The sequence below is a fragment of the Lycorma delicatula genome, chromosome 4 (genome assembly GCF_047948215.1).
Source record: "Lycorma delicatula isolate Av1 chromosome 4, ASM4794821v1, whole genome shotgun sequence".
NCBI classification, from domain to species: Eukaryota; Metazoa; Arthropoda; class Insecta; order Hemiptera; family Fulgoridae; genus Lycorma; species Lycorma delicatula.
In genome coordinates, this window is record NC_134458.1 from 65,668,468 (window position 1) to 65,693,558 (window position 25,091).

A 25,091-nucleotide genomic window follows, 5' to 3' on the forward strand; every position below is an offset into this window, starting at 1 on the left:
ACTTTTCAGACATACTGTGTATATATAAGTAATAGACAAACGTAACACAACAGCTGTGGCAACAAAAATTTAAAAAATTTCTATTAACACATTTGTAAATAATTTGATTAATATTACTTAAAACACAATGGAAGGTATCTGAAATTGATTTGTAATTGTGATTAGTAGTGTTTTGGTGTTTCATAAAAAATATTTCTTTTCATTATATTTTATGTTTATTTAGATGGAAAATTGACAAATGCTGAAAAACGATCTATGTTGCAAGACTTAGGTGTTTTAATTAGATGCAGTAATCAACCTAATATTCTGGTATTGATTGGAACTTGTGAAGTGCCAGATACTGTTTTTGTTGTTTTGGAGAATTATCCGATTACTTTAAAAGAAATGCTACTAAAAAGTCGTTGCCTTGAACAATCGAATGGTGTTTATCAAAAGTTTAGCTCAGTGTCTGAAATCAGCTTATTACAAATGGCTGTTGGAATTGCAAGAGGAATGAATTATTTATCATCCATTAAGGTCAGTGTATGTATCATTAGTTTTATGCTTAAAGAGAATACCTCATTTATTAATTATACAAAAAAAGAACGAGCATGATTTAATGTCATATATAATTGAATCATTAAATTGTGGTTGAAAATTTTCCTCAGCCATTAGTTGGTAAGTGTGTTTAAAAAATGTACAGTAATGCCTACATTCATACTTCCATGTTTGTGGCATCACTTAGACTATCTGTTAATATTGACCTCTGTTCAAGACAAAACTATTTTCTTACAAAAGCTACTATCCGTTACAGCATTTACACTTTTATAGCTCATTTATAGAAGTGTGTCATGTGTGTTGCTCATAGTACAGGGTTATCATAAAAGATTATCATCATAAAAGAATAGTGGGGTTTTAGCAGCTCAGATACAGAAATTAGGGATTCCTGAAAAATTATGTGGTAGCACTGAAAGCCTCTACCAAAAACATTTGTGTAGCAGCTATATTGTAACCACTACATCAATCTCTTATTGTTGCTGAAGTGTTCTTTGTTCAAGAAATCATGGAAAAGAAAAGCTCACTTCTTTTTCTGTTCAAGAAAAAGCACAGTGTTTTATTATGGGATGCGGAACTGAAGTCAGTAATTTTAATTTAACCTGTATTGTAATGGTTGTATGAAAAGTAGCCACCATATGAAACTGTATAATATATGAAACCAGTTCAATCTGTTCAAAGAATCAGGATCTCTTCTGAAATAGAAATCGCCTGGAAGAATTAACAGAATTATCTATATAATATTATTTGTGTAATTTAGTTTTACTTTGTTTTTTGGCCATATTAGTTATTGTAATCATTATGGATAAAGAACAGTTATTAAGACAAAGAAAATCAATTAAGACTTCCATTACAAGAATTGGAACATTTGCGAATAAATTTGACATGTCACAACAAGATGACAGCTATGCTTTGCAAGTCAAATTACGAAATCTGCTTGATTTGCACTGCAAATATGATTCCATTCAGATACAATCAGAAATGGACGTTGATGATGATAGTTTGTCTCTAGATCGACAACTAGTCAAGGGAAATTTATGCAACATAGAATGTAAGTTGTAACATTTATTAAATAGTCAGCATAGAGTAAATAATCAAGAACATTCTGTAAACCCAGCTATTAAACAATTACAGCTGCAACCTATCAATTTACCATTGTTTAAAGGTGACATTCTTGAATGGCCTCACTTTTTTTAATGATTTAATCCACATTTGAAAAGATTTAACAAATATTAAAAAATTACATTATTTACATTCATTGCTAAGAGACAAAGCTTTAGTCATTATTAAAAATCTTCCATTAATCAATGAAAATTATAAAATACATTAGATTTATTGATAAAACGATTTGATAACAAATTTATGATTGCATGTTTTAACCAGATCGCATTTTAAAAATAATTTTTTTAAAAAGAGGATCAGATCTTCTAACTAAATTCATTAATGACATTTCTTCATTTGTCAACTTGCTTGAAACAATGCTACTTCCAGTTAACATATTTGAATTCATTGTAATTCAATTTTTAACAACAAGGCTAGATTATGGAAGGAAAACTTATCAAATAAGAGCTGTCCAAACTTTCAATAGTTCCTAGAATTTCTGGAGACCAAAAACACATCCTGGAAAATCTTAGTTTAAGTACTACAAACTCACAATTCAGTATTGGAAATGTTAAAGGACAACATTACAACAATGCATTTAAATCTCATCACAAACATCCTACTTCAAATGGTAACAAGATTCATAAACAACATAATTTTAGTTATTATTCTAGCTCTAACTTTAAACATTATTTATTCTGCAATCTCAATTATCAATTACAAAAATGCAAAGAATTTTTAAATTTATCTAATGATGAATGAAGAGACTTTTTAGAACATAATTGTTGTCTCATGTGTTTTCACAAAGATCATAGTAACAGTCAGTGTTACTTAAATAATTTATGTGATTTATGTCAACAAAGACACAACACACTCATTCATACTGCTAAAATTAATGATTCTAAATTAAGTAATGATAAATTTAGTAACAATGACAATTGTTCACAATTAAACAAAAATGTAATTTTTTCTATTGCTGTATGTAATGTAGATGACATTTTTGGTCATTCTCATCTGTGTAGAAACTTGTTAGACTCAGGCAGTCAATTAAACTTCTGCACATATAAGTTTGCTCCCAAATTGAGAATTCAACTCATTAAAGAAGATTTGCCTATTTCAGGTATAAATAATTCATTAGCCAAATTTGATTATAGTGTAGTACTTGCATTGCATTTTCGATACAAAAACTTTTCATTCAAGGCACGTTGTGCTGTTTTTGTCAGACGTAACTAATAATATTCCATTACATAGATTTGAAACTTCTCATTGTAATCTATCTCAAAATGTGTTCTTTGCAGATCCTAGATTTAATATGTCAAATAATATTGATATTTTAATTGTAGCCCAATTTTATTTAAATCTTATTTTACCTCGTAAATTTATTTGAGATTCAAGATATCCTGTTATTATTCAAGAGACTAAGCTACGATATATTTTTAACGGTTGTCTTCTTGCTACATTTAAACATAAGAATATTGTTACATCCCTTTTTATAAGTAACAATAACTTAGATCTTTCACCTATATTTGAACATTTTTGGAAAATTCATGAAACTGATTCTGATGTTTCAATTAATGAAACTTCTACATGTTAAACACACTTTCTACTTAATACCATTAGGAACAATCAAGGCAGATTTATCATCTCATTACCACGCAAATCTGATAAACTCCAGCTTGGTGATTCTTTCATTAATGCTAAAAATAGGTTCTTATATCTGGAATGAAGATTATGCAACAATTCTAATCTTAAAAGGGAATATTCCACCTCTATGCAAGAATATTTAAGATTAGGTCATATGTCATTAGTTAATTCTTATAATTTATTAACTAATGAATCAGATGAATATTACTTACCTCACCACCCAATATTTAAGCCCACAAGTCTAACTGCTAAAATGCGAGTTGTCTTCGATGGCTCAGCTAAAACCTCTAATGGTTTATCTGTTATGGCGTACTGTTAGCTGGGCCTGTTGTTCAACAGGATTTATTCTAATAATTCTTAGATTTAGAATTCATAACTATATCATTACATAGGACATAGCAAAAATGTATTGTCAAATATTAGTTAAATCTTATGACACTAATTTACAACATATTTTGTGGCATGAATCTCCAGATCAACAACTACAACATTTTGCACTTAGAACTATAACATATGCAACCACTTCTGCTCCATACTTAGCCACTAGATGCCTAATTCAAACATTAAATGAAAACCAAAGAGAGTTCCCATTAGCATGCAATGCTATTAGAAATGATTTTTTTGTTGATGATTTTATTTCAGGCTCTGACTACCTAGATGAAACTATCCAGCTAAAGGTTGATGTTTCTAATTTACTCCAATGTTATGGTTTTCCATTTCATCAATGGTTCTCTAATAATCATAATATTGCTACTCTTGAGCATAATTGTTCTATTCCTTTAGCCCAGGAACATGCATTTATGGAATATTTATGGCATTTTATGGAACAATTCTACAGACGCATTATCATTTCAAATTACTCAGTCTATTGATACTAAAATTTATACTAAAAGAATTATTCTCTTTATTATTGCAGGAGTATTTGACCCATTAGGTCTTACTGGTTCTATTGTTTTCTATCATAAATGTTTTATGCAATCTGTATGGCAACTTAAAATTAATTGGGACGGTAGATTACCCACAAAGATGTTATCTCAATGGTCTAAATTATACAATCAATTGCACTTATTTATTAACATAAGCTGTCCAATTAAATTCAACAAAGACGTTGAGATTAACTCAACCCAAATACACGGATTTTCAGACGCTTCCATAAAGGGTTATGGCTGTTGTATCTGCATTCAAACTTTATTTTTTAATCAAACAAATTCATATAATTTACTTTGTTCCAAATCAAAACTTGCTCCTTTAAAAAAATATCACTACCAGGGCTTGAATTATTTGGTTGTTTATTATTCTCACATTTATCAGTGAAGGTAATAAATGCTCTGAATATACATATTGATGAAAAGCATTTGTATTCAGATTCAGCAATAGCATTGGTTCTGGATTCATAGACATCCATTTGCTTGGAAGGTAAGAATTACTGAAATTCAAAGAGATATCTCCAATGCTAAATGGTACTATATTAAGTCTTCGGAAAATCCAGCTGATGTATTGTCTAGGTGTTGTAATCCAAGTAAATTAATTGATTTGTTGCTTTGGTGGCATGGTCCTCCTTGGGGTCTTACAATTTTCATCTCATTGGCCAAATACTCATGTTAACTTTAATAATTATAGTAAGGATCCAGAATGTTTTATAGAAAAACATAAAGGCATATCAAGAGCTTTAGTACATACTAGTTTTGTTGACTATACACAACAATTTTCATCTTTACATAAACTAATTCGTACATTCAGCTTTTGTTTTCGATTTATTCACAATCTTAAATGAAATTGGACCGAACGAATCACTAGTCATTTAACTACAAGGGAATTAAATCAAACCCTTACCTTTTTCATAAAACAGTCTCAACATGCACATTTTAGAGATGAAGGACATAAACTCAAGAACAATCAAATTATTTCTAACCATAGCAAAATTATTTCACTTTACCCATTTCTGAATGACCTAGGATTATTATAGTGAGAGGTAGATTACAACACTATTATATTATCAAGATAAACATCCTATTATCTTACACTCAAAGGCAAATATAACTAAATTAATTATTACTGCTGAGCATTTACCGGTTTTACATTCTGGTATACAATTGAGACATTCATTACGCCAGAAATATTGGATCTTAAATGCTAAAACACGGATTTCATCAATCATTAATAAATATTTGAATTGTTTTCATTTTAACACAAAAACTCAAGTGTAACAACTAGGTCAGTTACCAACTTTCACAGTAGTACCTTGTCGTCCATTCTCTATCTGTGCAATAGACTATGGAGGTCCAGTTATAATTCATCATGGCATTATAGCGGTCCAAAGCCTTAAGTAAATCTTATATCGCATGTTATATATGCCCCAGTATCAAGGCAGTTCATTTTGAATTGGTCTTGGATTTGACTACACAGTCATCCATAGCAACAATCAAGAGATTTATTTCATGAAGAGGTATTCCTACCCAAATCTTTTCCGATAATGGTTCCAATTTCTGTTCTGCCAAAAATATTTTGTATGACTTATTTAAATTCTTAAATTCGGAAAATTTAAAATCAAACATTCAATTCAACTCTTTTCATCCAAACAAAACATATCATGGTCATTTATTCCACCTTCTTCGCCCCATTTTGGTGGCTTATGGAGAACGCAATTAAAAGCATAAAATATCTACATCATGTAGTACGACAAACAATCTTGAACATTGAATGAAGGATTGTGTACGGTTTTAACACAGGTCGAAGCCTGTCTTAATTTTCATCCCATTTTTACTGTTTCTACAGATCAGAGGGACCCAGAACCACTATCACTTGGACATTTTCTTATTTGTTGTCCATTTATGTCTTTACCTGAACTTGATTACAAAGAAATTGAAATTAACCACCTTAGTCGTTGGCATTTACTCCAGAAATTTGTCCAATCCATCTGGAAACGATGGTCTAAGGACTATAATCTCCAGCAGAGAAATAAATGGCATTTCCCTTCGCGTAATCTGTCTATTGGAGACTTAGTATTAATCTCTAAGGAGAACTGTTCACCAACAGAATGAAAATTTGGAATTATTACTAAAATCTATCCAGGTCCTGACCAGTTAGTTTGAGTCATAAATTTAAAGACTGCTAATGGTCAGCTCTGAAGACCTGTGCATAAGTTGTGTTTGCTGCCAGTATCTGACGATTAATTGAATATTTTTTATTTAAAAATCGAAAAACCTTTCACAAAAATATGTTACAAAAATATTTCTAAAATATTAGTTTTAGTGATTGACATTATACTTTATTATTGTAATTCATTTATGGTATTTTATTAATATGCTTTCAATTGTGACTTATATTATGGTCATAAATATTATATATTGTTATTATAATGTAATATTCTTATTTATATGTTACTCTTACGCTCTTAAACTTCTAACACTCTACTCTGCAGACAGTATTATACTACATTTAAATGTACATATATATACTATACACAGGCATGTACGCAGACAACACACACACACACACTATATATATATATATATATATTAGATGCAATAAGTCATCATTATTTACACTTTCTAGCTAAAGGCACCATGGTAATTCGGGTCATTGAACTAATCTTCTCATAATAGGTGCGTCACGAACAACATATTTAAAGAAATCCTAGTTGCTATAAGGTAGTAGGTACAAGATAGATACGATAAGTCACTAAATGTGCAAGTAGTCATCATTATTACACTTTCTAGCCAGTGGTACCATGGTAATTTGGAACATTGGATACATCTTCTCGCAATAGGTGTGTCATGAACAACATTTGAAGAAGTCCTAGTCGCTATAAGATTATAGGTACAAGTTTGCAATAATATATAAATTTACGTATATTATTACAAAGTTATTAATATTATGAGGATTATGATTATTATTCTTATTGTATTACTATTTTGATCTATATTTCAGGTTGTACATAAGCAGCTTGCTGCTACAAATGTCGCAGTTGCTGATGGTGGTGTACCTAAAGTAACTGGCTTTGGCCTTGCATCATTTTACAAGCTAACTCAGGTAAATGTATGCTTTAACCTGTGTTAGTCTAGAAACAAAAAAGGATTGTTCTTAATTATAATAACTTGGTTGTCACTGTGGAGCGAAGAGTGAATTCTTTGAAACTTTTTTCCTCTTCATGTGATAAGAGATATGTTACTCTTTTCACAGTCTATAAATTATGTTTTCATAGATCCATTGATTTTCTCATTCTAAAATTAATTTTTATGAATTAAAAAAAAAGTTTCTTTGCATTTAAACATTTAAAATATAATTTTTAGATCCTGAACCAAAAATATTGGTCTGTGTGTAGGTCAGCGATAGATATATACTTAACATAATATATAATAATGTGTATGTGTGCATGCACGTGCACGCGCGTGTGTTTCTCATAGATTGGGTAGATTAAGAGGTTAAATTTGAATAAATTATGTTGTATGGCTTTTGAGTAGGCAAATAATGAAAACAGCCTGCATTATAGAACAGTAAGATTACTATACTGAAAGGAAAAATCTTCTTTATCATCTAGAAATTTAATGTTCAAGTTACTATTATTGTATTAACAAAATTTTAATGTCTTTGGGAATGACATCAATCAGATCATTATTACTTATTTAAACTTAGTGTTCAGTTAACGTTTAAGGTATACGAATTGATGTCTGTAACTTTAAAAGTTATAAACTTTAATTATCAGCAAAAAAACATTAAAATTGCCCAGTTGCAGTAATGAAACTACCGGTATTTCAGTTATTATACAACTTTGTTGAAACCTGGAAAGCAATTTATTAAATTTGTCTTCAACCATTAGCATCTTATAATTAACTTCATATCTTACAGTAAATTAAAGGGGACTGCTTTATTTAACTTAAACTTGACTAATAATATTTTTCCTTACTTCCCAATAAAGTCGAACAGGGATTTTAAATTTGTTTTGGTTTAGAATCCAGAAGAAATTTCTGGTAGGTGTAGGTTGACATACACTTGAAGTATGTGCTGGCATTGTAGGATTAATAATCATAATAGTCCATCAAGAGATGTTGCTAAGTTTTATGATGTAGTATTATGGTCAGTAACAGATTAAGTTTTCATTTTTTTGCTATTGTTTTAAAATCTAAAGTGCAGATAAAAAAAATTACAAAAAAAAACTTGCTTGTTTGAACGTGATTAAAAAATATATATTTAAATTAAATTTTTGTTAAAGTCTATTACTATTTAAAATTTCTGTTAGTGAGCTTAAAACCTAATTTAATTTGTATTCATTTTATCTGCTTAGATTCCAGACTACACTAGGTGGACTGCACAAGAAGTGTTCAAAAGATGCTCTTATACTACCAAAAGTGATGTTTGGTCATTTGGATGTTTGCTGTGGGAAATGAGTGCTGTCGGTCAGTTAAGTTGATGAATTGTTTTGTATAAATGACTGCAAACATGTGGCTGAATGATTAAGTGTGTTTATTCTAGTCAGCATGTCAACTCTTGAGTCCTTGCAGCCGAGTTAATACTCATTATACAGTTATGTTAGCAGAATTTTTATGGGAGAGTTCTTGTATCTGTCTTTCATCTGGAAGGTGTTGTGATCAGATCTTGATCAGAGTTTGTATTTTTTGAAGTGCTATGAGATTAATTTCATTACAAAAAAAAAGAAAGATGTAATTAGATATTAGCTTATCGTTGCCATTATGAATAAATAATTAGTTACGCATTGAGCTCCAAACCTAATGTTCTTTTTCCTATTGCATTCTTAGTCCAAGTGTAATTTCCTTCCTGCTGGAATGTAAATTCTGTTATAAGAAATGTTAAAATGTAGGAATATGAGATATTGATAATGTGATGTGACATCCTTACCGTGTCATTATTTTCAATTTGTTTTCTTCTCAGTTAAATTACTTATTTGATTAATTGCTTGAAAACTTTTGTAACTGTATCGTTTTTGTCGTCAATCTATTAGGTAGCTGACTAGTATTTTTAAATGAGTGTTTTTTTTTTAATAGTATACAACTTGTACAAACTTGTATATTGAAATTTCATATACTGTTTGTTAATCATTGTTGTTTTATATAGGTGGGACACCATATAGTGATATTCAAAGCACTGATGTTTCTACTAGGGTGATACATGGCCTTCGGTTACCACAGATGCGATATATTGGTGATGAATTATATCATTTAATGCTGCAGTGTTGGCAGATCGACTTGGATGAAAGACCATCATTTCAAGAAATTATAAATGTAATCAAAGATATTGAGAAAAATGAGGTAATTCTTTTGTAACTTTTTCAGAGTAATTCAGTAGTAAAAGACATTTTAGACTGTGTGGTTTGTAAATGACAAATCAAAGAAATATTTGCAAAATTATTTTTGGGAGTGTTTTTCTAATAAATTTTTCTTTTTTTGAGCTAAGATATTAACCCTTTCATTGTCTAAGTTTTCTCTAGTTTGTGATGATATACATCACTTGATTTCACTTTGTTGAATTCAGTCCTCTAAACATATAAATATTAGAACTTACTATACTCCTTTCTTTTGTTACAACCAGGAGGTACTATTATCAGCATCTTGCTAGTTTATAGAAATGACTGAAATGTTCATTTTTATTAAGTGTTTATTGAAAAATAGATATTCTATAGTGTTTAGCGAGTGAGTAAGATTTTCAGTTTCATTGCTTTTATGACATTTTATTATGATTAACCTACTAGCTGAATGTTTGGGTAAATCAACAACTAGTTGGAGAAGGGGTGTTGAGGTTTTTGCTGTTTATTTTTGATCTAAGAGTTATAAATATATTGGTATAATCTATCATATTGTATTTTATTTGATATCAATCTATGAAGAAACATTTGCGGAAGACATCTGTGTTAACTTAATCAACATTTTTCCATTGACTCGGGAGCTGTGTGTTAAAAAAAAATTTTTCTTCATTCAGTTTCTGAAAATTTTTTTGTAACTGTGCTGTAATCATAAATAGATATTTACCATATTTAATTATTCTGACTGATGTCTGTTGCTTACATATCTCGTAAAGATATAATTGGGTATATTTATTGTGTTCTAAGCTGCTAATACTACCATTTATATCAGTATTCTCCGATTAATCAGACAGTGTAATTTAATTATTTCTTATGAATGTTAATGTTTTGAAATTTACCAATTAATAATTGATTTAAATGTAAGACACATGCATACGTGCATGAGCATGTGTGCGTGCGCATGCGCCTAGTGTGTGTTGTATGTATCTCAGTTTAATGTTTTAATAATTTTTACAGCAATTAAAATTATAGTTTTTAATAATTGGATTGCTGTAATTTTAAGAGTGATGCACAATTTTCTAGGATTATTATTTGCATTTTAAAAATATTCTTGTTTTACTATTTAGGTTTGAAAAGTATCTGAAACTTTTCTGTCCCAACTCTGAACCACAATAGTGAAAACTAGCGATGTCATTTTATTTAAGTTTGGCTGTTGTACCCAGCACACTGGTAGCTTTCTGCTTATCCTTAGTATCCCATTTACTTTAATTTCTTGCTTCATTGGCAGCATTTCATTATCTTTCTCAGTGATAGAATTATGTATAAGTTTGCTGAATGTTTTTGTATAACAATTTAAATTCAGTTGAGGATGATAATGAAAAAGAAATTCTATGGCAAGAACTTTCTCATACAAGTGCAGCTATAAAATATTTAATTCAAAGTATTACAATATAGCAATTAGACTTGGATAAATCATATATTTAAAAAAAACAGAGAACTAGAAGCAAAAATTAAATTCTGAGTAGAATAATTACTGAGAAAAAGAGGAAAAATTTGTTGAGAGAGATGATACGTTAAAGTTGTGATGTAAATTAGATTATCCAAAGGAGAAAAATCCAAGTCCTGATAAATTTCACCTTTCATCTGCTGTGAATTATTGGTAGTTGCTAGTACTAGTAGATTTAGCTTATTAAGAGGTCATATTGGTGATTCGGATAAATTACTCGGTTCAATTAAAGGTAATTTTTGCGAATACCCAGGTCATCTGACCTCAAAAAACAGTATAATTTCCATTAAACATTGGAAACCTGTGTGATCTATAAGAAATAGATTAGGCCTATCTATGTGTGAAAAATTAAGAAAAATAGTAGTGCTATTTTGCCTAATAGTCACAGTCGATTGTGCCTTGGTGGGGGTTGTGCTCACCACAATTGGTAGATTAAATTTAACATTTTACCCACGAGTTTTTGTTAAATATTTTCCATGGTACTGCGAAGAACTCCAGTGAGAAAGATTTAACAGTTTTTATTGGTGGTAGTAATGATTTAGTGATATCAAGCAAGAAAACAGTATTACAACCACTCTCAGCATGGTGATCAGATTGAGCTGACATAACATTTTGATGCTGTTCTTCCTCAGTGCTGTGACCAGTAGATTGTAGTGATTTAATTAATAGCTGTATTAGTTCAATAAACAGAAGTTACATATGCATATTTTATCGTGTACTTCATTACATCAAAAAATTTCATGAATTGCCTCATCAGTTTTTCACTTGGCAAGGGCAGCAAAAAACAGTCTATTTTTTAATAAGTGGGGTAATGCTTACTTGGCCATGAAATAATTGCAATGAGGTTTAGACTTGTTCTCTGAGGTAAAGAACAGCTTGTTGAATCATTATATGGTTCATACCAAATGAAACATTGACTAAATTTAGTGATATTCTAAATAAACTAACTTTGAACACATAGCATTGTTTTGAATTAAAAATGTAATCATTTCTCTTAAAATTAAGTACTGTTGGTCTCGACTCTGCCTGCTGATGCTAGCAACATTAGTTTTTAGTATTTTATTATGGAATATTCAGGGTATTGATGAAAAAATATATGCTTTGGTTTCTTTCTGAGATAGGAAACTGTGCATGTTGTTTATGTTTTTGAACACTGATAGATTTCTACTGAGACAGAATTTCTAAAAATGGCTGATTATAGGTTGACCTCCATTTTTTAATAGAATAAACAATGTACACAGGGTATTGTAATTTTTTCAGAAATGATATGCAGGTGAAGTATTGATACTTTTGATTTTATTGCTGTATATATATTTTTAAAATTCGATTAATATAAACCACCTAGTACAGAATATTGATAAGACATAACTTATCTTAATTTTATCATGAAAACTGTTGCAGGATCTCACTTAGTTTAAAAGTTTGATTTTTAAAGGTTTTTGTTTTAGTATGTGGACCTAACGTGATAAGCTTTGAAAGGATTAAATTTAACACTGGTTGAATAGTTAGATTTTGATTGATAACTCATCACTTTTATTTACAAGGAAGAGGGTTGCCCTAAGTTTAGGAAACTGTGTAAGTATGTGACTGCAAATGAAATGAAAAATTTGCCTTGCTCTACTATGAACATAACTGAATTCCTACCGTATTATAGTCAGTTTTTCTAATGACTGAGCTTGTTGGCCGTGTGTGTGTGTGTGTATGCGCATGTGTGTTTTCTTTAATCACTATTTCATGATTCATATAAATTTAATAGTCTTACTGATTTTGTTTTTTTAATCTTTTAACTTTTCCATGTTTTACTTCTTAGGACGGGGTATTTTGGTGTCAAATATACTGTTTTTAGTTCATAAAAATGTACATCCTTCCTGTTTCTATATCATTGGTTTTTCTTTTTTTGGACACATCACTCGAATTAGGGCAGCTACTTACCCACCAGGTTGGTCTAGAGGTGAACTTGTCATTGCAGATCAGCTGATTTTTAAGTCGAGAATTCTAAAGTTCAAATCCTTGTAAAGGAAGTTACTTTTATACGGATTTGAATACTAGATCGTAGAAACAGGTGTTTTTGTGGTTGGGTTTCAATTAACCACACATCTTGGGAATGGTTGAGCTGAGACTGTACAAGACTACACTTCATTTAGACTACTTCATAGTCTTGTGCAGTCTTCATACATATTATCCTCATTCATCCTCTGACTTAATACCTTACGGGGTTCCCGAGGCTAAACGGAAAAACAAGAAAGGGCAGTTGTCTAAGATATTATTTGATAAACTATTTCTAAAATATTAAATTTTTTGTTATTTTTATATTGAAAGTTTTCAGTTAAAAAGTCCTGATCATTGTTTGTTTCAGGTTTTGAATGAGCTTAATTTTACTACCTATTCAGGATTTCAATATGCACCATATATTGTCAGTTATGAATTTCAACAGTGATATCTGTATATATACCAATTTATACACATTCATGTAGGTAATTTATGTAGTTATAGTATATACTTGAAATTTAGAGTATGTGCTTTTATTTTATGTCGTGCCAAATGATTCAGTTTCTACTTACAAATAAATCGACTCATTTACTTTAACCATGATGAATTTAATTGTTTTCAGGAATAATGGTTATATTGTATTGTGTGTTTGGTTATTTTTCTTTTCATGATCTCTTCTTGTCTAATACTACTATAATCAGTTTTTGTTATTTTAGAGATTCTTTACTGTATTTATTCGATTGTTTTACCATAATTAGTACATAAAACTAATTAAGAAATTATATTTACTACCTAACAATATCTTATTTCTAAACTGTTTTAATTGTTTATAAATTGTTTAATTCATCTAATCTAAATACTAAAACTAGAAGTCAGTAAAATGTTACTTATTTTATAAGGAATCTTAATAGTTTATAATTATTTATTTATATGTACTCAAGTGCCCACAGACCAGATCAGAAGAATCTTTTGATGCATAATGATGTCATAAATATTCATGTGATTTCTATATTGTAATTAATTTCTGTACGTAACGTGAACCATATTCATTCGGTTAGGTTTTTTTAATACTGTTCATATGATTCTTTGGATTTTTATGGTTGATGTTTGTTATTTTTTTGTTAACTCTAAAATCACTTTTATTGTTTTTTTATTGATGTGCAAGTTTTATAATTTTTTGATGTGAAATTTTACCAGTGTTAATTTGATTTTTGATAACAAAATAGAGATTTTTTTTTATTGTACGTTTGCCAGTTTTATGCAATTATACTGCACATTTTGTGTGAATGAAATTCCCTGAACCTGTTTTGTAATACTTTTTGCTTTTCATATTCCCTGAAATTTCCATCAGAACAGTAAAAAAAGAGTATTTTTATTCAGTCAACTGACACAAATGTAATTTTCTATTTAAGAAAACTGTTACCAGACAAAAGCCAAAGAACTCTCAGGTGATGTTCACAGTTCTATTATTATCAGCGCAATTTCAGATCATAGCAGACAATTTTAGCATTTGTATATTGATGTGTACTTACACCAGAGTACTATCATTATGACTTCAGATATTTTTTATGTGTTGAGTTGAGGTCATTAGTGATGTAATTGATTATTATGAAGATGATAATAACATTTTATCAGCATTTTTGTATAAAATTAAAGTTTATTTAATTAACTATTAATATAGAATAAATTATTAATATAAATTATCAGTATTAATTAAAGTATATTTTAAGTTTTTAATATATTTCGAATATTTTTTCTCATATTTTTTTATTTTAAGTACTCTGGTGTTTTACTCTGTACTCATCCTTATTTATTGAAGAATGGTTCTCAACCACCCCTTATGCCTTGTATTTAAAATCTTCGTTAAATGTAATGTAGTATTAGTAGTAATAGTAGTAGTAATAGTAATAACAGTTAATTAAGACAGATTAATTATTTAGTAATTGTAATAATAGCTAGCTTATAATAATAGCTTATAAAGAAATTACAAAGATTATTGTTGTCACTGAATTATTTTTACGATTTTGTCTTTATACAGAATCAAAATTAAACAAAATTTGTTATTCGGTGAACAACAGATATACTAGAGTATTGTATAGTGTTATTTGTGTGAAAGAATCATGATGCATCTAATTTTTTGTTCCGAGTACCTACACTGTCATTTATTATGAATGCATATGTATGCACAGACTTATACGCATGTGTGTGTAATCTCTTTGTGACATTTTTGGTGACTAAAAAAAAATTAATAATAATGATAATGTATCATAGTTATTCAAAATTATTTTGCCATTAACTGTATTGTAATTCTGATTGCAATCATTGCGATTTTCTTGTGACAGCTGCTAAGAATGCTGTTGTTAGTTGGAAAATTACATTTTCATAGAACTGCATCGTGAATTGATTTTATTATATAGTCATTAATAATTTATTTTCTGATAGTATTGCGAAAAGCAATAAAATTTTATTAAATAGTTAAAAATAATATTTTTTAAATATATTATGACTGCAAAATGTTACATTGCTCAGGCTTTAGGAGTTTTCATTTTGCATCCACAAAGGATGAACATTGTAACAGCATTAGATCAGTGGCGTAGAGTTGCGTAGGTTTAGCTTCTTCTGATCTAATTAAAGCTGCCAAGATGACCTGCTGTAATAGGTGATATTTTTAATGAAGTGGAAATTATATAAATAATTCATGATGAATTGTGTTATTTTAATTGGCCTGTTTGTATTGTAGTATAATTATAAATGAGTAGTCATTTGAAAAGCGTTTTCTCTTTAGGAATTTATAAGTACATTATAAGTGAGTGTAGTGGTTGATATCATGTTATTTTTGCAGTTTGACTGTTATCGTGTTATGTTTTGGTTACTATTTAGATAGAATTTTTGTTGCTGAATTGCTGCGTGATATTGTTATAAGAAGGTTTATGTCATTTTAAGCAAAGAGAAAATTGTTTTAAGATTATCATTTTGAATAAATAATTGACCTCATTGCCTAAAATAATTCAGTTAATTTAAAATGATTATTAGAATCATTTTTAATTTGTGAGGGAAATATTTTATTCCTCTTTAACTGCATTGGGTTTTCTTAAATTTTACCTTGCATGTTATTTAGAAATACTATTTATTTTGAAAAAAATATCTGTTTTCTTATCATCATATATTCTCCCTGTTTATCTTTTTCAAACATTCTCTTATAAAATATTGCAGACATAGTATATTTTTGTCACATGAGTTTGGAATAATATCACAAAATGGACGTGTATGAGGTAGGTATTGATATTTCAAAAGCTAAGGCATTTTGGACCCAAGAAGAAATGTTGGCTAGTGATCAAGCTTTAGCAAGACTGGCTGGAGTTAAATTACTCAGTTCATATCGTATGTCTTGGACGGTCTTTAGAGGCTGTAAAAGGGATTCGCAAAATGTCTGAGTATAAGGCAATGGATAATGCTGTAGTTAAGCGTCCTTGAGTCCAGCCCAGTGTTTTATTGAACCGCCCTCGTCTTCTGCGATGAATACGTTCAGGGTCATGTCTTCACCTGTGACCGCTAATGTAGCCACCATGTCTTCTGCAGATTTACCGACACCCACCCGAGCTTTTCTACTTAGGCACTTTCTGCTACCTCTCCCATACTTTCATCTGTTCTATTCCATTCTCTTCCTGCTAGTAGAAATAGTAGTGATATTGGTACCATATTTTGGTTTGGATTCTGTCCACAGCCTTCTTGCTGATGTCCGCCTGTTCTCTGTTTGTTGAAGGACTGGTTCACTGAGTCTTTTCCCGTCTCTAGGCGACTTCCATCTGGGCTGTGAAGGGGTTGTGCTTCTTCTATTTACAACCGCTACTGCAAAATGGTCCATCGGTGGAAATGTGCTGCTGGTCAGCAACTATTTAAGCAAAATTCTTCTAGGGCAGTGAGGGCTGTTCTGTATGGTGCTTCCTTCTTGGAGGATCAGCATCGTTCCGGGCTACCATTCTCTACCAATCAATTTATAAGTCACTGGACTGAAATTGTTTGTATTCCATCTCACCCTGTCACTGATGTGCCGGCACAAAATCCTATGTTTTCTTTTCTGTGGGCATCTGTTTCTGTAGAAGAGGTGAAAAAAGTTCGGCTTATTGGTGGTTTTGCATTTTGCATCTGGATCTGATGATGTGTCAGGTCGGTTGTGGAAGTACATGCTGACTCCACTAGTCTATTCACTCTTCAACCTGCTCCTGGGTTCTGATGGCTTTCTGCAGCATTCACTGCAGAGTTGTACAGTTTTCATTGCAAAGAAAGTATACCAGAGTCCCCTTCTGATTTCTGGCCAATTTCTGTTAGTTCTGTTGAGTTCAACACGCGACATGAGTAGGAAAGGTTGAGTTTGTGTTTAGGCTCTGCTATTTGAATATTTATTTGGTGTAACGTTATCGCTATATTATAGTTTGTTAGTTGATTGTGTTTACTATGACTTGGTTTATGGTTTTGTACCTGGTTTAGGGCTTCTGAAGTGTTTCATTAGTCTTGTTTGGTATTAATTAGCATAGGTAGCCTGTTAGGTTATCTAGGCTAGTTTGGTGTGTATTTTAATTCCCTTTGAACTGCGCACCCGGGGGTGAAACCAACATTTCTACTGTGTTTTTTTGTATATTTTTTTGTTTTTGTTGTTTAGTGTTGCTTCAGTTTCAGATATTTATTTATATTTAAGTTAGCTGTTATTTTCTTTTTAACAGCTGTTGTTGGTAGCAACCATCTTTGTTTGTATGTAGCCTGCAATTGGTCAATGTCGTCAGTGTATGTGCTGTTATTGGCCAATTGTTTTTATGTGTTTATGTTTATAGTTTATAAGCAAACATTGTTTTTGTTTATTTTGGAGGTTAGTCCTAAACTTTTCGGTAGCTTCACTACAGACATTGTTTTTGTTTATTTTGGAGGTTAGTCCTAAACTTTTCGGCAGCTTCACTGCAGAGGGCAAGGAGTATTTAGATGTTCAGAACTGTTTTAAGTGCTGCAGGTTTGGTCACAGGGTTAAGTTCTGTGGACGTCCTGTAGTTTGTGCTAATTGTGATGATGAAGACACATGCATGAGGAGTGTCCAAAGAAGACTGAGGGTCCGACTTGTATTACTTGCAAACGTCTTCGAAAGGATTAAAAGCAGTCTGTGAACAGTAAAGATTGTGGGTGTTATCAGAGAGCTCTTGAAATATATTATAATTTTATTTCATTAAATGATTAGGTTTGGTCAATTGAATGCTCAGGGTGCTTACATATCTCAGGTTGAGTTTAGAGAGATTGCATTATGTAGAGGTTTGAATGTTGTTTTGTTGCAGCATCCATATATTGTATCCGGTGATCTGCCTGGTTTTTCTCGTTGGAAGAGGTTCTATTGTGGTTCTGAAAGCTTGTCCGCTGTTTTGTGCAGAAGGGAACTTGATTGTGCCTTTATTTGACAGCTCTTGTATAATCATGTTGTTGTCCATGTGGATGTTCAGAACTTGCATTGTATATTGCTAGTTCATATTTCCAGTATAGAGATCCTGCTGATCGTCAACTTGAGGTTTGGGATAAAATCCTATGATTCTTTGGCACTGGTCCAATCCTTATAGGTGCGGATGTCAATGCTAAGTCACTCTTGTGGTGTAGCAGTTTCACCAATGTTGATGGTGAATCAATAGAGGGCTTTTTGGCCCAGCATGATCTACAGGTATATAATGTACCTCGTGAGTTGCCCACCTATGTAGGTATGGTAGATGGGCATCGATTGTTTGGTGGAATGAACATCGATGTTACCGTTGGTAGGTTTATCTTGCCTTCTTCACAATGACTTCTTTGGTATTCGACATGTGGTCAATCCTGATTGGGGTCTTAACTTTGACCTTGAGCATCCTGTATTAAGGGGTGTGTGAGGCTATTATGCTATATGCGGCGCCTGTTTGGGTAAACAGGCTAAAATATAAAAGTTATCGGGACATATTATTAAGGGCTCGATGCCTAATATTGTTAATGGTAATAGGTGGTTACCGTACCATTTCACAGGAGGCAGTCTTGGTGATTGCAGGTGCGAAACCGATAGACTTGATTGCATTTGAGAAGCAGCGGCAGTATGTTGCTAAGAAGTCTGGTGAGTTGACTTCGGATAAAGTTTGAGAAATTGAACAACATGGCAATGCCTAGTGGCAAGCCAGATGGGATGAGACAGATGGTGGGCATTATACGCATGATCTCTATTTAAATGTTGTTGGTTTGTGCGATGCCTCATTGGTGCACCCTAATAAATATGTGACGCAATTTCTTTTCGGCCGTGGTGCTTTTAGGGACAGACTGGAGAAATTCGGCCTGGTAGATTCGGGGGTGTGTCCTCATTGTGGACAATTGGATGACACCTACCATGTTCTTTATGATGCTTGAAGTACGAGTTAATGCGTATGGAGACCATTCGTCGGCTTGATATTATCGGGTCGGTGTTGGATCTCCGTGTAAACTGGAGAAACTAGGCCGAATGGGCAATAGTGGAGAGTTTTGTAGTGTACTTAGTAAAGGAAAGGATTGCTGAGGGGATCTAGAGCTCTACTTGGGTTTCTCTTTTATTCTACTATTGTTGATGTTTTGTTTTATAAGTTATGTTTTTGTTGTTCTTGTCCTTGTTTTATTTTGTTTCAGTGTTACTGTGTTGTTATTGTTCCATGTAATATTTTTATGTTACGTGTTGTGTGTTGAACTCACTTTTACCTTCTGTGGGTAGGTAATTCAATTCCTTTGTTGGTTAAGTATTTTCAGTCTTGCTTAAGACTCTGTGAGCAGTGTGAAATTGTTTTGAGTTCATTAATTAGTAGTACACTGATGGGAATGTCACTCGTGGCATTCGCATTAGTGGAATCCTGGCCAAGGTGGACTGGAATATGTCAAAAGCCGAGGTTTTGAAGATGACCTCCGGTAAAGCCCATAAGAGCTCAGAATGGAGGGGTTGGCAGAGGATGTCTTCCCCTACAGAGTCAGGATGTTAGTTCTGTTGTTGTGTGGCATTTACATAGGATCTTGGCTACCAGGCTCTTTGCATTCAATATCTTTGATGAACATCAGCGTTGTTTTCGAGACTGTTGTGCGGAAAGTACATCTATTCTAGCCTTAGTCATCCACAAGGTCTGCACCAAGTGCAAACCAAAGAACATTGCTGTTTTGGATGTTGCCAGAGCCTTTGATTCTTTGTCTCATCAGACAATTGTTCAGGTGTTTCATAGGCTGAGCCTCCCTTTAAGGGCTTTATTAACTACATCCCTCAGGTCTATGTTAATTCCCAACTCACTTCCAGTGCAATGGCATTCCATTTGATCTTGTTTCTGTTCATTGGGATGTGCATCAGGGTGATCGCCTGTCACCCCTGCCCTTCTCTCTTGTAATGGAGTTGTCCTCAAATCGGGTACCATATTTATTCTCTAGCTTCTAAAGATGACATTTTATTATTTTCCAACACCAACAAAGGCATGCAGTTGGTACTGGAGGCTGCTGCTATGGGCTATGGCTTGAGTTTCAGTGTGGCTAAATGCAATATGTTATCCATCTTGGCTACTGCAAAACATCAAAAGACCAAGGTTGTGTCTGACCCTTGTTTCTGTTTGTCTAGTAGTATCATTTTGCAGTTGAAATCCTCTACCCATTTCAGATATTTAGGGATAGAGTTTTGATCTGGTTTTAGTCAGACGTCTGTCGTTCTGCAGCAGATGTTGAACATCCACAAGGCCCTAATTAAGCCCCAGCAGTGTCCCCTAGTGCTGTGTTCCTTTCTACTACCTAGACCTTTGACGTTCTTTGCTGAACATCTGGTGCAGGGCTGGTTGCCCTGCTACCAAGACTGCAACGCATGTTATTCAGCAGTAAACACCATGATGCTATTGCTGGGGTTGTGTCCAATGTGTTGAGTTTGAAGGGATATAAGGTTGTAAGAGGGAACATGTTTATGACAATTCAGTGGGCAAACTCAAGCCGGACCTCATCACTAGTCGGAGAATGATGGCTTGAATAATCAATGCCCAAATAGTTTCTGTTGCTTGTCAACTCAAGAACTGTCGTCAGCAAGCCAAGATCACAAAATACCACAGGCAAGAGCTTTTTGACCAGGTGTGTAGTCAGTTTGCTGTGGCTGAAGTGCAAACATCTTGCAAATTGTCTTGGTATGGGGTTTGGGATAAGGGAAGTGCTACAGATCTTCAGAACCTAGGCCTATCTCTTTGGGCCCTTGCGTCAATTACAACTTGTGTGCTGACAACTTAAAATGTAGACGTGGAATAAATAAATAATAATTAGATTTATTGACAGAAGAAAAAAAGGAGAAGTTATTTTTGCAATGTTGTGTATTCAGAAAAAACTTTCTTGGAATTGAATTTTCTTGAAATGTTAATTGCATAGAGTGGTTTCCTTTTCAATAGTACTACTACTACTACTACTACTACTACTTCTACTATTACAATAACCAGACGTTTGCATTTTCACAGAATCTGATATTAATTGTTTCTAGAGTTCTGGCATCTTTTTTTCTTATGTTTTACAGATAAATTATTATTTGTAATCGTAGGTAGATACTAATGATTATAATAATGTTTAATTTTATAGCTTATTGCTCAATTCAAGTATGATAATGTAAAATTAGCTAGTAGTGATATTTTTTTATTTATTATGTTTTATGTGCGCATATATGTATGCATTTGTATATATACCTGTGTATGTTTGTGTATATGTATGAATTTTTACGTAGTTTTTTTACTAATTTTTTATGTTACTGAAAAGGTCTTTTTACAATTGTTTTGTAATGAAAATAAATTATTTGTGAACTGTTTATAAGTATATGGTATAAATTGGATGTTGTTTATAAATGACTGAATAAGTTTGTATTCAGTTTTGTAGTTTGTAATAAGTTTGTAGTTTGTTTTTAGTTTTTTTTACCATTTTTGTAATAATATTTTGTACATTTTGTGAATCTTTATGGAGTTGCTTATAAAATTAAGAACTTTATGACTTACTGCTTAACTATTGTATTATATTGTTAGTAAAAAATAAAAGTTTATATTTTATTATATTCAGGTAATTAATTTTACCACAGACTCATCATGTATTTTTCTTGATATAATGCTGTTTATTAGTCTATAAACTATGTTTCAACAGAGATTGTTTTTTTAATAAAAAAAAAATTAAATCATTGAGAAAAATAGAACAGATAACTTATGACAAACTACTATTGATTCAACTAGTTTATAAGATAATGTTTAAAGAATAATTCTATTGATTCCTAAGTAGAACATGTCAGAATTCTCCTTCATTCTATTGTGCTGGTTAGGTACCAATGTAAAGTTTCATAATGAATCAAATAATATTTCTCACATCTTAGAGTTTTCCATTTGCAGGGATGACAATACTATATAAGAAATATTATAAGTAGTGAATTAAATATATTATGAAATTTGGTACGTCGATTCACATCTGTACTATTAATGCCCCTTCAAAGTTTGATTTTGTTTAGTGAAACCATTCGCAGTTAGTTATAAACTGATGAAAGTAGTCTTTCTTGTCAGAATGCTGAACCGTACCCTCTTTCATTATATAAATAAGCACATTGGTAAAATGTTATTATTTGTTAAAATCTTTTCATTGACCTCACACAGTAGACCTAATTGAATCGGAGAAATTTTTATTGTATTTATTAAAAATTAACTAAATCTTATACCTCACCTTTTCTGTCGCTACTAGTATTGACATTAATCTATTGTAGTATGGACTTTTTATTAATGAATACAAACGTGGATGAAATGGCTTATATTTGTTTCTCTATTTAGTGTTTTAAATAAGAAAAGAAGTTTATAAGAATGTACACTACAGTAGATCAAAAGAGTATGTTGTGCGTTTGTTTGTGGAAGTTTGTATTGAGAGGGTTTATAATTAATTTCATTTAAGGCAGTTTTTCTGTAATTTGGTTAAAAAATGAAGTTTCAGAAACTTTAAATATGCTACCTAGTAAAATATTTGTACATTTTTTAATCCTCAACTGTCAATTATAAATTTAAGTTCTTGTGTATTTTTGTTTCATATAAATGAGGAATATTTGAAAAAGTATACACACACTTCTTTTTTCAACACACACACATATATATATATATATATATATATATATATATAAGGATTCTAGCATGATATTCCAAGTTATTCAATTAACTGTAGCAATTGTGTTATTTTCAAGAAATCAACAAAAAGACTGCTGAATAAACATTCAAAATGTAAACACTAAATCCACTTTTATGGCCAAATCACCAACAGATAAGGAAATAGCATTAATAAATTATATAAATTTAATCATTGTTAACAATGATTCTACATTTTCTTTTCATGAAATATTGATATGTTGCCGACTGTAAAATTAAAAGTAAGATAAGAGAATATATGAAATGGTGTGTAATTCCACTGTTTTGAAATATAACGCACACTGCAAACATGACAAAGCTTACCTGTAAGATAATTGTTGTATTATCACCTGACTGTTGATTTCAATGAAAAACACTTCTTTAAATAGGCTACGTTTATTGAAATTTATGACTTTTTTTTACATCACAATTTTCACATTCATATGAATGTGAAAATCATATTAGTTTTTTTTTTCTTTACTGTCTTAAAGAGCTATATATTCTAATTTAGTTTAAAGGACTGGCACTTATATGTTGAGGAACTGTGGGTCACTAACAAACATATGTGCATGAGTTTGGAATTGCATGTATACAAAAGCATATGTTTATGTGATTCTTGTATCACATAGTTTAAGCGTTGTTATTTCTGAGACACTTAAAAGCCCACACTTTCGGTGTATCAGTACATCAGTACAAGTTCCACAGTGTGCTTTGTTTTATTTTATATATCATTATACTCAAACTCAAATTTAATATTTTATTTGTTATTTTATGTTATAATGTCAATATATAATTTTAAGTACGTTTATTATTCTATAATACATTACTATGTATTATAATTAAATATTATATATTAAATTTCAATTATGGATGCATGATACTGGATTAAAGAATTTATGAGAGCTTTATAAGAAAGATGCTTTCTATGTGGAAAGTGGGTGGTAAAGATTAAATGAACTGTATATAGAAATGACAGTATATGATGAATTGAAAGTTATATAAAAAAAAGTATATAAGGAGGTAAAAATTTTATTGTGAAAAAATTCAGAAGCTATATGTCTTGTTTTTTTTTGAAAGGATTTAAAGTTAGAACAATCAATAAGTGCTTGTATTTGTATTTTTTTTTTTCTTAAAAATGTTCCGACTAAATTTAATAAATTGTCAAAAACAGCAGTGTTCATTCTGGAGTAATTTTTGAAATCTTTAGGATTATCTTCCCGTTATTCTTTTACTAGGTTAATATGTTATGTAACAGTTTAACCATTTCTTTGATTTACAAGTTATTGATGTTCATCATCTGACTGAAACAGTAAATGCTATTTTCTTTTTTCTGCTAATAAGCTCATAGTATCAAAACACAGCCGAACCTACTACCTAAAATAAAACAGAAGTAATAAAAATACTGCATATGCTAAATATTTAGTATTTTAAACCATACAGAATTCTAGCACGCATAATTGGAACATGTAAAAGTTAAGTTTTTATCTATAAACTTTCACACAAGTATTTCTCATTCCAAGTATGGGAGTATAACATGTATAATTTAAACTACATTTGAGACTGACAATGTATTATGAATGTCCCATTTCAAATCTGCTAGTAAGAAATATCTGTGTTAGCGGCCAGCTATTCTTCATCGGCTCTAGCTTTTTTCTTAATTTTCTATTGCACATCTAGTGTACTGGAATTCAATTAAGCAATATGATTATTGTAACTTACATATCAAAACCGGTTTATACTCATAAATACTGACATCGGTGCCTTCAGACTGTTTACAGTCACCTGACTGTTAATTATATTATATACACTCCTCATAAATTATATATATGGGTAAATTGTTACCTACAAAGTTCTCAATTTAGAACTTCTCTGATACAAATACTTGACATGTATTTTAGTTTGGAAG

General features: G+C 31.2%; 1 protein-coding gene across 1 annotated transcript in view; it reads left to right on the plus strand.

Annotated features, from left to right (window-relative positions):
• Wsck (tyrosine-protein kinase Wsck) overlaps positions 1-22,087 on the plus strand; it is a 58,541-nt gene extending 36,454 nt beyond the window's left edge. Inside the window, exons 8-12 of the mRNA XM_075363212.1 lie at positions 224-516; positions 7,210-7,311; positions 8,564-8,675; positions 9,352-9,545; positions 13,399-22,087. Of these exons, the coding sequence (XP_075219327.1) occupies positions 224-516; positions 7,210-7,311; positions 8,564-8,675; positions 9,352-9,545; positions 13,399-13,479 (782 nt within the window). The 3' untranslated portion in view covers positions 13,480-22,087. The remainder of the gene's footprint in view (positions 1-223; positions 517-7,209; positions 7,312-8,563; positions 8,676-9,351; positions 9,546-13,398) is intronic.
• The last annotated feature ends 3,004 nt before the right edge of the window (positions 22,088-25,091 follow it).